A 15,163-nucleotide genomic window follows, 5' to 3' on the forward strand; every position below is an offset into this window, starting at 1 on the left:
TACTATTGTTATTTTATTTTTTTAAAGTTTTTGTTGAACATGAGAATTGTTTATAATGTCAAGTACCAGTTTCTGAAAGCAGCAATTCTGAAGTACTCTGGCCAGGACTGGTGGAATATCATTAGAAAAAAACAAAACAAAACTGTGTTAAACATTCTAATATGCTAAATATGCTGCCTCGTGACTTAGTTTGTAAAATTAGTATAGCACATGGATGTATGTTTTTCCATTAGGCTGTTACGGAGTGCATTGAATAGCCTTTCACATTGACTCTGCCTGTGTTTTAATGTTTTTCCTGTTAATTCCTGACAGCTTTTACAAGTTGTATTTTTCTCAATATTTTTCTCTGTCTAGTTGTCTTTTTTGTTTATTTAGTTGTTTTATTGGATATTTGAAATTTTATCTTGTCAAATCTGTATCTTTTTATTGAAATTCTTTATATCGTATTTAAGTGTTCGGTTATTCCCTTTGAAGATTTAATAAGTAGTTTGCTCTATTTTCTTGTGGATTTGAGATTTATACTCAACTCTTTAAACAGGCTAATTTATTTTAGTCTGTGGTGTAAAGTGATGGTTGAAAGTGGTTTTTTCCTGCCGAGGAGCGAAATTGCTTTCTCAGGACAATTCCCTTTCTTTCTATTTACCATTTAATGTATACTTTAACCAATATTTAAATTTTATATTCTATATAATAAATCTTAATTCTGGATGCTCTGTAGCTCTTAGTCATAAGATGCCTTGGCAAACAGCTGAATGACCATCCTAATTAAACAAATCAACCGTATCAGCCTGCCGCAAATACATAGAAAATTCTCCACAAACACAGATTTTCAAGAAAACCAATCAAAATGGGAAGAGATGGTAGAGACTGAGTATTTAACTTTCTCCACAGGTCTGGTCTTGATTTATTTTAAGGCACATGGGTCACTGCATTTTTTCTGGGCTGTGTTAAGCCTCAGTCGTTCGTGACCAGCCAGCTTCACATCAGCTAAATCCTTTCTTTGAAGGCTGTCCCAGAAACTGAATACATACATACGTACCTTTTCAACTAATTCCTCTATGTCGGACAGAAGACTTTTCATCGTGTTCTCAGCATTATTGATTTGTATCTTTCTTAGGGTGTATTGGTTTTCTCTTTCTGACAATTTTGTCTGCAGAAAAATGTGTTTTGAAAATAATTAGTCAATGTGCACACCAGGTTTTAAAAAATGTAAGTAAAACTCTTTCAGTGTAAGAGGACTCAGAATAGAATGTGAGGCTCTTTTCTCAAAATAGTGGGGTCCACAGGCTGCTGCAGCCTGGTGTGAAGGGTGGGGTCTGCAGAGGGGACTGAGGCCCTTAGGGGCTAAAATTCTGCAAGCTCCACTCACTAGACCAGGGATGCTGGTCAGGGGCTGGGTTGACCATGGGGAAAGGGCTCCTTTTTCTAACTTGTACAAAGGTACAATTTAGGCTGGTGGTGGCCCTGGGTGTCTGAGCTTTAGAATTTTAATTTTGTTAGGTCTGGAAGAACAGACCAACCCACCAGGATTGATTTAAATGGAGTACAGAAATTAACTTTCTTCATTTTAATGCAAATCTCTTTATTTCAGACCCCTTGCTTTCTCCTTTTTCATTTTCAAGGAGCTGGGTCTAAATGTGGCTTTACTGAGATTACTTGGGAGTGAACCCTTCAATCTTGACACTGACTTCCTCTCTGCCGTAATGATTCCTGTCTTGAAGTAGTGCCTTTGAGGAAAGAGAATCTGAGTGGTTTCAGGAGGCCTGGATCTGGGTGACTCCCCTGGGGGCAGTGTCTTCATGTGTTCCAATAGGTAATTTCAGACAAGAACAATTTCAAAGGTTAGAATAAAATTCACACCAAGATTCTATCCAGTCTACAATACAATTTTCGTTTTTGTTTACACTTTACATATTTGGCCAACTGCTATGGATATCATTTGCACCTCCAAAAAGCAATGAGTACTTAGTATGCCAGGTACTGTTCTAACTTCTGTATGTATATCAATTCACTGAATTCTCTCAACAGCCCATGAGATAGATGCAATAATTATTCTCAATTCCATATGAGGAAACTGAGGAATTAAAGAGGTTAAATAACTTACCTACAGTCACACAGCCAGTGAGTGTCAGAGCTGGGATTTCAACACAAGCAACCTAGTTTCAAAGTCCATGCTATTAATCATTTTCCTACATTGACTAGCAAAGCAAAACAATGTGCTGGTATTAATTCTATTTTCCCTCAGCTAATGACTATTGTTTTAAAAATATCCTTTGCTTGTGATAGAAGCCCATGATTTAGTGGGAAAGAAAACTTGTAAATCTTAGCTGTATAAGGACCTTTATATAGTCATCCCTTGGTAGTTGTGGGAGATTGGTCCCAGGACCCCATGGGGATGCTCCAGTTCCTGATACAAAATGGCCTAGTACTTGCAGATAATGTATGCACATCCTCCAGAATACTTTAAATCATCTCTAGATCACTTATAATACTACTTATAATACTAACACAATGTCAATGCTATGTAAATAGTTGTTACACTGTATTTTTCTTTTTTTATTGTTGCATTAATTTTTATTGTTTTTTAAAAAATATTTTCCATCTGTGATTGGTTGAATCTAAGGATGTGGAACCTGTGGATATGGAGGGCCAACTGTATTACTGTTTTTGTTTTTTGTTTTTAATCTGTTGGCTGCTTTTAACTTGTTTACTAGGTATTAACCAGTTGATCTATGAGGAGAAACAAGGTATGTGTGTATGTCTGTGTTTGACTGTGTGAGTATGAGAAAATGAAAGAGAATGTGTGTAAATGAGAAGGAAAGGTGGGTGGGTGGTGGGGTGAGGAGAGACAGAGAAAAAGAAGGATGCTTCTAGACAAACTCAAAACCTTGCAAATTAAGGTTAAGGAAATGGTAGCCTTGCAGTACCATTTGTGGTAATGACTTAAACAGGTAATGTATGGCCTCACTAAGGAAGTAAGTGTTTCTCTTTCCTCAGTAGTTTTGTGCATAGATACTAGTCTTTTAGTCATTTCATTTCCCATATAACCTCTTTTGTAGACAGCAGTTCTTGCTTTGGCCCAAGCTTATAGTTACAATCAACTTTTCATAACTTCCCTATGAAATTACTTATGTTTTCTATGTTAGACCTACAGGTCTAACAACCTGTAATACAGATATGAGACTCAGATACAAAAAGGGGTAGAAGGAATTACTAGCTGCGGGCCTGTGAAGCCAGGATGAAAACAGAGTAGAAAGTAGAACATTACTGCGTACTTTGAGGAGGTAGATGGTGGCATTGATTTCATTCACATGCCTATGAGCGGCAGCCCCAGAGGATACGCTCAGCACTCCGGATTTGCCTTCCTCAATGGAGAGCGCTGCTAACCGCAGGTCATCAGTCAGGTCCCAGACGCACTTATCACAGCCTGGAGGTGAAACAGTTCTTCAGAATCACAAGTCAAAAGCATGCTAAAGACAGCCTGTTTTAGCAGAACATAAATCTCTATTTCCTTGGTTAATACTATTTTTATTTTTGTCTCAAGAGGAACTGTAATTCTATTCTTGTCAGGCTTTAGTATCTTGCTTGGCATTAGCTAGTGAAGACGGCTACTGGCTAGCCACTCCTCCTCTCCTGTTAGCTTTTCTCAGTCAGTATTCAGGGGCTAGTACCAGCCTTCTCCCCACCCCAGGGAGGGCACAGCTCCTCCCCACAGCCCCACTTCGTGGCAGGATGAACACTTCAGCACCGGGAGGTCTGAGGTTATCGCTGTGAGAGTCGCTTCCTGACGTCTGATGAGGGTACCAAAGTTCATGCTGAACGTGGGCACGTGGGGAGGCAGGTCCCAGTTCCTCATCACTTCTCACTTTTCACATTTGAGTTCCTCTGACCACTGTCATCACCTCCAGAACCCAGGGCCCTCCTGTGACACACTCACAAGGATGGCACACTGTGTTTCAGAACTGCCTTGATCACCTTTTGCAACTTGCCTGTTCCCGATCTCTTTCCCTCAGATGGTGCTCTCTTCTAGAGAAGTGATACAGGGAGACTGGCATGTTAATGGTTGTTAATATGTTAATTTGTTATTTGAAGTTTAACATGGTTTTGCTTATAAGCTCTCTCAAGGGAATGAGTCCTAGCCAGTACTTCAGGCTTGGTGGGGGAGATGCTTAGGACCAGACAGGCATCTTGATGTTCTTAAATTGGCCTTGTCTAGGGGGCCACCTGTTCAATCAGGGTGTAAACTTGGCATTGCTTGTGCCTCACATCCTATGCTATCTTCTAAGATGTGATCCAATGATAAGGTTAATCTCTTACGCTCCAAGGGACTGAGAGACCAAGATACTTCTGTTTGGGGGAGGGGATGCCTACTATTAAAATAGTTTTTAAACCAAAAGTTTTTTCCTAGTGTAACTCCTCATGATTTAATTAACATGAGAGCCAGAGAAAACCAGGAAAGATAAAAGGCAGCCCCATTTTGTAAAGCCTGAATATTTACTTCTGTTCCCACTTCAGATTTGAGGTAACTTGGGAGAAGCCACTTAAATCTCTTGGTATCTCAGTTTCCCCAGGTGTTGTAAATTGTTTGTACATCCTATTTTCAGGGACCTGAAGAGATGATATAGAAAAAGGAGCTGAAAAGAACTCTGTCATTGGGAGTTGTGTTTCTGACTTTGCCTTTAGCCATTAGGCAAGATTCTGAATGTAAAGACTGGATAAAATAGAGCTATGCAAATGTAAACCACCCATTTGCCCTAGGGAATCAAGTGGACCACAAAGTACTTGGTGCAGGCTCCATTTGCTGAGGTGCAGAAAGGGTTAAGTCCAGGGGTGGGACTCAGCAGTTTCTAGAGAGTGATATTGCATAGGTTTTCTTAATCCCACACCTGCAGCACATTAGAGAAAGTGGGGTTAGTCAATCATGTACTGTTATTTTTACTTATGGTTGGGCAGTCCATGCCTGTAGGGGGTTCAAAACCTTCTTCCAAGCATTCTCCGGTTACACTGTCACATGGGCCTCCCCCGCAGTTGCACACTGTGGGAAACAAAAACAAGAGATGAGAAATGCACTTCTTAATGCTTAAAGTATGGCAATATTTTCCTGGTTTCTAGAAACACTAGCTATCAGTGTATAATTCGTCAGTGGGGATTAATTACGTTCTTCCTTAAGACTGTGTAGAATCTACGATACAGAGATTATGCCCTTCATCCGATTAAGCTCCAGCCCAATGAGATTTTCAAAGGTGACCCTGGGCAAAATTGAATCTAAGTTTTCTAGGATTTCTCTCCCAACTCTTTGGGATTCTGACATGACACTGCAATTGCTTTAGTCCAAAAATGTCCTGGTAAGTTTCACAAGATACTAAATGACCACAAGCTCATCATTCAACTGGAAATTGAAAGCCATCCCTTCCTTGCAGACTGACACTCCAGTTTAATTTAACTCGGGGGTTGATCACTGCCAGGTGTGAGGGAGGAGCAGCTTAGCAAGGAGTGAGTGAGGAGGCCCAGGAGCGATTCTTGGCTCCCACTGCGCTTGACCCTTGGCAAGACAGACTTCAAACCTCCAAATGACAGCTATGAGTGCAATAAGAATAATGTGCTGGAAGGAATCAGGAACATTTTTACATGAATTTAGAAGACCTGGGAGCCCATTATTCATCTACTGATGATTTTCTGTAATGCCTTTTGGAAAAAGCAAAAACAAAAACCCAATCTCATCAGACTGTTCAATTTCCACTGAGTTTCTGTGTGGGAACTAATTTGTAATATTTAAAGAGGAATTCTCTTACCATCTATGCTAGCAATTAACTGGAATAGAATTGTGCATTTCCCCCCACTTCTTAACTGTCTTTACAGAATAATCATAAAAACCAGGTTCATGGGGAGATCTATTTATTACTTTTCATCTGTTTAATGTTCCACAAAATGCAGATTAGATCTTTCAGCAAGATCATGCTTTATTGCTTCTAAAATTAGCTTCTCTTCCAAGAGTGACCTGCATCTTTGTAGTTTAAACACAAATTTAGTAAATGTTTTGAGAATCAGGACGTCAACCTTTCAGGCTTTGATTTTGCCAACATTATTTCTGATGTCCGCCTTCTCTCTTTAGCCTGAGTAGACACAGTGCTCCTTCCTTTCTGCTATCATTCTCAGTGTTATGCCTCTGTGCACATTGCTTTTTTGTAGACATGTTTACTTTTATTGTGACTTCTGCAGAACATATATGTTGCATTTTTTTTATTTAAAACTCCTTACTCCTTGAATCTTTTCAAGTGGAACTCTGTTTCAGTGAGAGGATTTCTTACCGAGGCATGCCACAGGAGTACAATATCTCCTGCTCTCCCTCCCTCCCTCCCCTCAAAGTCACGTAAGAGTAAGACATACTCAATCTCCGCCTTCCTGCACTTTTAGAGGAAAGCAATGTCACTTCAGTTTTGAAGAGCTTCACTCTATGTGGCAAATCGATGAATAAGATTTGTGCATTTCAGTCTAACTGAAGCCTAACCAGAAAGTTTTCTATGCTATCTTTGAAATATTTACTCTTATAATTTGAGGAAATTGGAGGGTGGTGGTGATTAAATGGCACCCTTGACTTGCTCATCTATTTCATGGAAATCTTGATTTTACCAAACATAACTGAAAGAGAGATATAGCCCTCTGAATAAGAAAACTGATTGGAACCATGCAAGATTTGTTTCTTTCTTTCCATCTTTCCATCTTTCTTTCTTTCTTTCTTTCTTTCTTTCTTTCTTTCTTTCTTTCTTTCTCTTTCTCTCTTTCAGAGAAGAATCTCTCTGTCATACAGGCTGGAGCGCAGTGGCACAATCTTGGCTCATGGCAACCTCTGCCTCCACCTCCTGGGTTCAAGGGATGCTGGGTGGGACTATAGGCACCCACAACCATGCCCAGCTAATTTTTGTATTTTTAGTAGAGACAAGATTTTGCCGTGTTTGCCAGGCTGGTCTCAAACTCCTGGCCTCAAGCCATCCACCCGCCTCAGCCTCCCAAAGTGCTGGGATTACAGTAGTGAGCCACCATGCCTGGCCTGAACCATGCAAGATTTCATTCCGTCTCCTGGTTAATGGCAGGTAATCCATAGAAGTCTGATTTATTTCTTTGATTAAAACTGGAAGGATATAAGATGCTAAGACAAAAGTTCATTTGTTGTGTTAGTGTCTCCTAGTTTATTCCACCCATGAGCAAAGTTATATTAGTAGCCTTGATAAAAATTTCTATCCCTGGTGGGTTTGGGATGCATATTCCTGTGAATGTACATTGCCATGGAAAAGTGACAAGGGGGCACTCACAATACTTCCCCAAGAGAAATTCTTCATCTAAATTCAGTATCGGCAGAGGGTCATGCTGGCCAGGCAGCTGGCTTAGTATTTATGATACTGTACCTGCACAGTTCTTGGCTATCCTGGCATCCCCATAGTAGCCAGGAGCGCAACGTTCACACTTGAATCCGGTGGTGTTGCGTAAGCAATTCCTACACTGGCCAGTGACTTCATCACAATCTTCAAAGATCAGGTTAGGATCTGAATTTCCACTGCAGTCACATTTCTTACAGGTGCTTCCAATGAGTAAGGGGTTTCCATAGTAACCGGGAGCACATCTGAAGAGGAATATCACACATTTAAGTATTTAGCATCATAATTTTTCTTCCTTTTAATTTTCTTTCCTACAAAGAAGAAAGATGTAGTGGATATTTGTTGATTGCCCTCCCAGAATTCATTTGCACTCTCTCTTCTTCTTCATAGGACCAGACTTCATTTTTAAGGAACCACCCCTCCTCGTTATGTTATAGATCATTTTGTTCACTTCATCTGTAGGCCATTCAGTTCAGCCAGGCTTCCAGCTATAGGATTGAACTGGTATATCCAGCCAGGGAACTGGTGTACACAAATGATATATGATGGGTGGGACCAGATATGCCAAAGGTACTGCAATGAGATGTATCTGTAGCGTACAGCTGGGAAATGTCCTAGCCACAATGTTAATAGCACCTCTATCGAGAAATATTGATCGGTCTAGTCACAATGAATTGTTTAAGTAACTAAGCTTGAGCCAGTCAGTGCCTGGTATTCTCCTGGCCGAAAGGGTTTGACTCAGGAGTGTAGCTTGGGCTCTTGTTTGAGGGTCATGGGGTGGCATTGTCTCCATCTTCAGGTGAAGGAAGAGGCAGCAGGTAGTATGCTTAGCTCCTGGCAGCAACTTGTAACTAAGCAAAGCCAGCCTGGAGTCAAAGCAGGTGGCAGAGGTGAGAGTACCACAAATCAATGGAGTTGGAGCCCAGACTGCCATTCTTCTGGATGTTTTAGATATGTGCACCTACAGAGGCCAGGTGCCTACCTGCATTTATTGTGTGGGCAGAGCCAGTGGCTATGGTCAGGCTGGCTGGGCCTTTGATGAGAGAGCCCAGCTGAGTTGGAGAATGGAGACTGAAATCCATCCAGCCTTTGCTTGCCTTGCCAAGCTGTGCACTCTAGGTGAGGCTGTCTCTGCCCAGAGGAAGAAATGCCTTTCCCTACTTTTCCCAAAGGTGCCCTGCAGGGCAGCAGAGGCCCTGCTGTCAGTGGTGGGCCTGTAGGCCCCATTTAAGGGAACAGCTGTTACTAGGCTCAAGTTGATTGTTGCCAGCCTAGAGCCTTGAGAGGATGAAGGACTTACGTTGCCATATTTACTTCTGGAGAAAAAAGTGGAAATTTGGATGTTTATGTGAAATTGCAATTTTTAAAAGTTGATTCAAATCTTGTAAGAGTACTGTACAGGTCAAACTACATGCTTGTTGGCTGATTGTGCACTCTCTTTTGCTGTGGACTCTAAACTGGTGTGGAAGATGGGCCAACTGGAGCTGTAGACACTTTGAGAGTAGCTGGAAAGAACATGTGGTCACACCATAATGGGATTGAAGGTAGGGTAGAAAAGTTAGTTCTGATGCATGAGAGGGAAAAAGAAAGAGAGCCAGCAAAGGGTTTTGAGCATGATGGAAGCGGTAGTGAAGGAAGCTGGTGCTGGCTTCAGCATGCAGGATGGACTTCAGGCTGGAGCAAAGGGATGGGGTGGGATGTAGAGGGCCTGGGCTGGGGTGTTGGCCTTGGGAGTGGAAAGGAAGGGAGAGCTTTCCAAGGAAATCCACAAGCCCTGGCCAGTAATAATAAAACACTACGTTTGTTTTAAAGGATTCCCTTTAAAGTTAGGGAATCATGATTCAGAACATTTGAAAAACAGATAAATAAAAAAAAATCACATCTGTAATCTCAGGACCCTAAAAAAGTCACTGTCAACATTTTGTGTATGTTCCTTCAGCCTCTGTTCCCATGTCTCAGTTTCTTGGTGTAGTTGTAGTGATAGTATATGGTCAGTCTTTAAAACTCTTTACCTGCATCGAATCTCATAGCTTCATCTATGTGAGTTTATTTAGTTACTACAGACACCCTGGGAGGGAGGCCACACAGGCCTGGCATTCTGGGAGGCTACTTCAGTTTTCCAGGGTCACATAGCTGGAAAGTCACAGTGCAAGGTCTAAACCTTCTGACCCTGGAGTTCTTTCTTTTGCTCCACCCTGGACCACACTGCTGCTGCTGTAAATGAATGAGTGGATTCATCCAACACAAGGACAATTCATGTCCATTTTATGTAAGGCATAGATGGAGACAGGATGAAGAAAAACACATAGCCCATGCTCTGAAAGAACAGGAAATAAATTAAACATAATGATACAGAATATGAACTCTAGAAATCTGGTCTATGAAAAAGATGGGGATGAATGTAAATTCTACACAACCCACAAAGAGACACCCCAAGAGGAATATTTCAATGAGTGTTGTTATTCACACTTTCTTGTGTCTTTGCACCTCAGATTTATAGGCCTGCAGGTCCCTAAGCCAGCATAAATTATTCCTCTATGGAACGTGTGGCTGGATTGAATTTCTGGCCTTTGCTGCAGTTCACCAGACAGAGAATATTAGGCTCTTGGGCTAACTGAAATGAGACTCAGATCTACCAGCTCAATGTGTGGCTGGGAATATTAAGGTCTGGGAGTGAAGGGGCTTGCCCAAGCTCATAGAGGTCAGATGCCAGTAACTTTCTTTCCATTTAATTCCACTGCATTCGCTCTCCATAGGAGGTCCCCTGGTCTTTTACAAGAGAAAACTCAAATTTTCTATTCTGTAGGTTGGAATCTCAATCACAGTGGAAACCTACTTTGAGTTACTCTGAGTAACTCAAGAACATCTTCTGGTGGTAGGTTTAGAGGAAACTCTGAAGTTGTAGTCAAAACTCTGGACCCTATGGATCTAACAAAACGAGCATACAAAAGTTTACTTATGATAGTCCCTGACAAACCCCTACTTTTATAGATAAGAAAGCTAGAAGGCAGAGAAGTTAAATGACTTGTTCATTGCTGCATAGCTCAAACCTCTGTGGGACTCCAGGCTTAATGTTCTTTCCACTCCAGCAGTCTAGCATTAAAGAATGAACTAATTAATAAATTAATGATTATAAAAGTGCCCAAGCCTGCCTTCAAAGAACTAACAACAAAGACAGAAAAGCACCAGTATTTGAGTTTAGAGTTGGCGTTGGAGCCCTGGTGCCCAGTAGCCTCGTCCTATTTTTTCTTCCATAATCTCATTTCTAGTCTATTAATGACTTGATCCATCGAAGGAAAATAGAGCTGATAAGTTTATAGCTCAAATGAAAGGATTGTGGCATATGAACTTTGTCATTTTGGTTAGTGATTATATTATTTGGGCAAAATGGAAAACCAAAAGATATGATGCTTAGAAAAAAAGATTATTTTGACCAAAAACTGTTTCAGGAATGCTTGAAGCTCCCCCTGCTCTGTCCGCCTTTTCTCTTTCTCTTTCTCTTCTGCTCCTCCTCCCAGGGCTATACAGCTGGCACTGAAAGTCTTTATCAAGAGTGCCCAAACTCCTGGGCTAGGTGGCTCAGAAACCTTTCTGGGAAGGATGTCACTCTGTAGCTGTCCTTGGGATTAAATAAAATGACATAAAAAAAAGAACTTGTTGCAAAATATGTGCCATGTAAATGCTCTCCACTTCTTTATGAAAGACTGAGAAATAAGGCTAGGAAAACGTATGTAACCTATTCAGGGTCACAGGGCAAGAATTCAGGAGTTGAGCAAGCTAGAGAGTATGGAATCATAAGAACTCTATGCAAATAACAGGGTCTATGTGTGAAAAACTTGATGTCTTCAGAGAGAATTAGACTAAATCTCCACATCACAGTAATCCTCAATAAACATTAGCTTTCTCTTGTTCTTCTTCCTTATTTTTCTTTTCCATTATCAAGGCCATCATTGAAATCATTACGATTATCATCTTCATCTCTGATGATACTGTGTTCTGCCTTTTCTGTTAGGGGTTTAAGTCAATTTGGATTTGCTTTAATTTGCCCCATTCTTTTCTTCTGATCCTTAAGCAACAAGATTCACATGATCAATCATCATGTAGTCTTAGCATGTTTCTCACTCCACCACCAAATTTAATGCATGAAAGTATACTATTAAAGCTGTTGTGGGAGGCAGTGTGGAATACTGAGGCATTGAGATTATATGACTGAAATTGGTATTGAACGTTGAGGGTCCTGGGTTTTAGTTTTGGATTTATTGCTAACCCAATTGTATGATGTTAGATTAAGTCACTTCATGGCTCAGAGTCTCAGGTTCCTCATCTTACTTTTTAAATGAACTAAGTACACACACACACACATACACACACACTACACGCACTGCTATATATTATATATTTGGGGGCGGGTGAAGGTGGTCAGTCCTGAACAAGGATTTTTTTCCCTTTTATTTTTTACTTGACATGTAATGATACAAGTTTATGGGATATAGAGTGATAGTCCCATACATGTATACCATGTATAATGACCAAATCAAGGTAATTAATATCTCATCACCTAGAACATTTATCATTTCTGTGTATTGTGAACATTCAGAATCCTCTTCTCTAGCTTTTTGAAAACAGAAACTAAATTATTAACTATATTCACCCTAGAATGCTGTAGAAAACTACAAATTACTTCTCCCATCTAGCTGTAAGTTTGTGTCCGTTAATCAGCATTTCCGTATCCTTCCCCCCCATCACTTACGACCTGCCACCTTTCCCAGCCTCTTAATAATCAGAATTATTCTCTCTACTTCTATGAGCTCAATTTCTTTTAGCTCCCTCATATGTGGGAGAACATGCGGGATAAAAAATGTGGGCTGCTTCACGATTCTGCACGTCATCCTTGCACAGAGGCCATGCTAATCTTCTCTAGGTTGTTCCAATTTTAGTATATATGCTGCCCAAGGGAGCACCTCATCTTCAAAATGTTCTTAGTTGTTCCTACTGGGATGAGAATGAGAATTGCAAAACTCTACAAGGCTTGTGTATTTTACAATTATTTGCATCAGAAGACAACTTCCATTTGCAATCTCTATTTAGCCAGACTCAGTCAACTCTGGGTCACCCTTTCCATTTTCCTGGAATGGGGTGGGAGGTTGGGGGTAAAACAGGGCAAGGAATGACTGACTCCTGTCACTATATAGTACCTTTTTTAAAGGAACATGAAAAGTGCTGTTGCTATTTCTTATTGAGAAAAAATATTTTTACTTAAATAAAAACAACTGAGGCCTTCAACATGCCAGATACTGTGCTGGGGGAAGAATAGACAGAGGAGGGATAAGGGATATGATGCTGTGTCTGTCAAGCAGCTCATAGTTTCACAGACAGATAAAGAAGCCATTGTGTGATTTTGAGCAGGTGACTTAAATTATGTCACATCTCTTCCTCTGTAAATAAGAATGAAAATGGTATCCCATAGGATTTTTGGGGCTCTTTTGAGGCTTAAATCGTTGTCTGTAAAGTTTTTACAACAGTGCCTGACATACCACCCAGTAAGTAATTAATAAATGTTACTATTTTTATCATCATGATCATGGTCTAAATACAATACAATGTGGAAAGCTTGCCAGCTGATCTGGTGGATTTGGTGAGTAGCATGTCCAACATGGGGAGTTTAAAGTGTGAGGTGGGAGAAGGTCTTTAGGGAGGAAAGACAGGTAGGGCCCAGAGCAGGCCAATATTCATGGACCTAATTGTTAAGACAAGGCAGGTGGGCGTGTTTGAGCTGTTTTTTTACACAGTAGTGTAAGAGGTAGAGTAAGTAAAACATGTTTTATGTTTCAGACCAATGTTTCGCGAATTTGCATGTAATGTGGATCCTTTCAAAAGGAAAAGCATTTTCATATAATACCCCTTCCAGTGTTAGCTTAAATTATCTTTAAATATTTCGAACATGAAGCTAGGTAGAAACTCCTTATGTCTATGGTTTTTACATGTCTTGAAAACCAAAATAAATTTGCAAATACAACACAAATAAAACTATGAAACTAATCAATTTCAGATTCACATTAATTCAATAATTGATGTTGTCTTATAACCAAATGTCCACTTGCAAAATGATGTGGTAGAGACTGCCCGCGTTCAGCATGCAAATCCAGCCATGTGCCATGTGACGACTCATGTCTCTCACCAATTTTCATTTTGGAATCTTTAGTTTTACAGTTTGCCTTGATGTCATGCCACTTGACCTCCAATTGTCTGTAAAGTGTCATTGACAGACTGTCACTTCTGTTATTTTCTCCCAGCACTGAGGGAGATCTTCTCTTATTATAATGTGACACAGCAGAAAGTCCAGAACATGTTTCAATGAATGTTTTCCTTAAAGTTATTATTAAAATTAACATAAAATTAGGAAAATATTCACTGATAACTCCAAACCTTCATTTCCGAGGACAACCAAGGTTCTTAGGTCATGGTTTGAGAAATACTTCCCTAGTATGAGAGTGTGGTATTGAAGGTCAAGGTAGAGCGGTAGTTCACAAAGTAGTGAGAGTCCCAATGCATGAGAATCCAACAGGAAGTCAAAATACAGGTCCTGGGACTCAGTCCTGGATATTCTTTTTCAGTGGGTGGTGAAGGGGAGCTGGGGAGGGCTCAGGAATCCAAAGTTTTCCTGGAGACAGTTGGACACAGATTTTAAAACCACCACTTGACTCAATGATCTCTAAAGTGCAAAAAGACCTAGCATGTTCTTGGTTTGGACTAATTATTACCTTTGTTTAAAATAGATATCCATACAAATCAGCTGCATATTTAGAAAAGCTCTTTTGGAGAGGTTCAAGTTCACAAATACATTGAAAACACAGATTAGGCGAAGGTTAACTCAGGCAACTTAAGAGCTTGGCTGCTCGAGCAGAAACCCTCCTCTTATTCCCAGGGTCAAACAAATCAAAAGCAGCAAAGATCACCACCATTTGGAAGACATAGCCCTTCTGGCTCAGTTTCCTCATCTGCAAGATGACAAAATACAACCTTCTCTAAGGTGGCTGTGAAGATGACAGATGAAGAAGGTAAAGCAACAAGGACATAAGTGATCATTAATCAGTGGCACTATTTGGCTCAGAGCCATAATTTCTAGCTAAGGAAACAGACTCAGGGAAATGAGCCAATGTGTCCCAGGAACACATTCGGCAGTGGCAGAAGTTGGACAATGACCACCATGAATCATACTGTAACCTGTTAATTCTTATTGAGCATTTATTCAGTGCCAGGTCCCACACTAAAAACTCTGCAGTATTATCTCATAACAGTTTTATGAGACGGGTGACTTTATTTTCTCCATTCTGTACAAGTGGAAATTGGCACTTGGAGAGGTCAAAGAACTTGCCCGGGTGGGTCACAAAGTGGTGGAGCTGAGATTCACACTCAGCCAGGCTGATGCTCAAATCTCTTCTTTTCAATACTCTACTTTCACTTCTCAAACTAGTGCTCTTGTCCGGAGCCTACCACTCCAGCAGCAGATCTGACCCAGCCTTACTGGGTAATGGCAGAGCTCATGAGCATCCTATGTGGGCTGAGGCATTTATCACCTGTAATTCCTTGTCAGAGGTGGGCGTGCTGTCCTGTTGAGGGTTTGGGATGACAGAACCCTTCTCTGCACCCCTGTGTGATTTTACAGGACTGTGCCCTTAGGGTCCAGGTGATTTCCCTTCTTGGAGCTTTGCATTTGGTCACCAGGGCTCTATCTAAGGCCATTAACTCTCCCCATGGGGGCCATCAAACACCCATTAGCAATACTGCTT

The 15,163-nt window shown here is 40.7% G+C and overlaps 1 protein-coding gene and 1 non-coding gene across 2 annotated transcripts in view; both read right to left on the bottom strand.

Moving 5' to 3' along the window:
• The window catches only part of LAMA4 (laminin subunit alpha 4), a 149,449-nt gene that overhangs the window by 76,632 nt on the left and 57,654 nt on the right, over positions 1-15,163 (bottom strand). Inside the window, exons 6-9 of the mRNA XM_032157109.2 lie at positions 7,404-7,618; positions 4,940-5,035; positions 3,276-3,427; positions 1,040-1,150 (exon numbers count right to left, since the gene is read on the bottom strand). Of these exons, the coding sequence (XP_032013000.1) occupies positions 1,040-1,150; positions 3,276-3,427; positions 4,940-5,035; positions 7,404-7,618 (574 nt within the window). The remainder of the gene's footprint in view (positions 1-1,039; positions 1,151-3,275; positions 3,428-4,939; positions 5,036-7,403; positions 7,619-15,163) is intronic.
• Positions 12,228-12,334, bottom strand: LOC116477150 (U6 spliceosomal RNA). The gene has a single exon (XR_004250373.1). It is a non-coding gene; the product is annotated as a U6 spliceosomal RNA (small nuclear RNA).

The sequence above is a fragment of the Hylobates moloch genome, unplaced genomic scaffold, assembly GCF_009828535.3.
Source record: "Hylobates moloch isolate HMO894 unplaced genomic scaffold, HMol_V3 SCAFFOLD_2, whole genome shotgun sequence".
Taxonomy (NCBI): Eukaryota; Metazoa; Chordata; class Mammalia; order Primates; family Hylobatidae; genus Hylobates; species Hylobates moloch.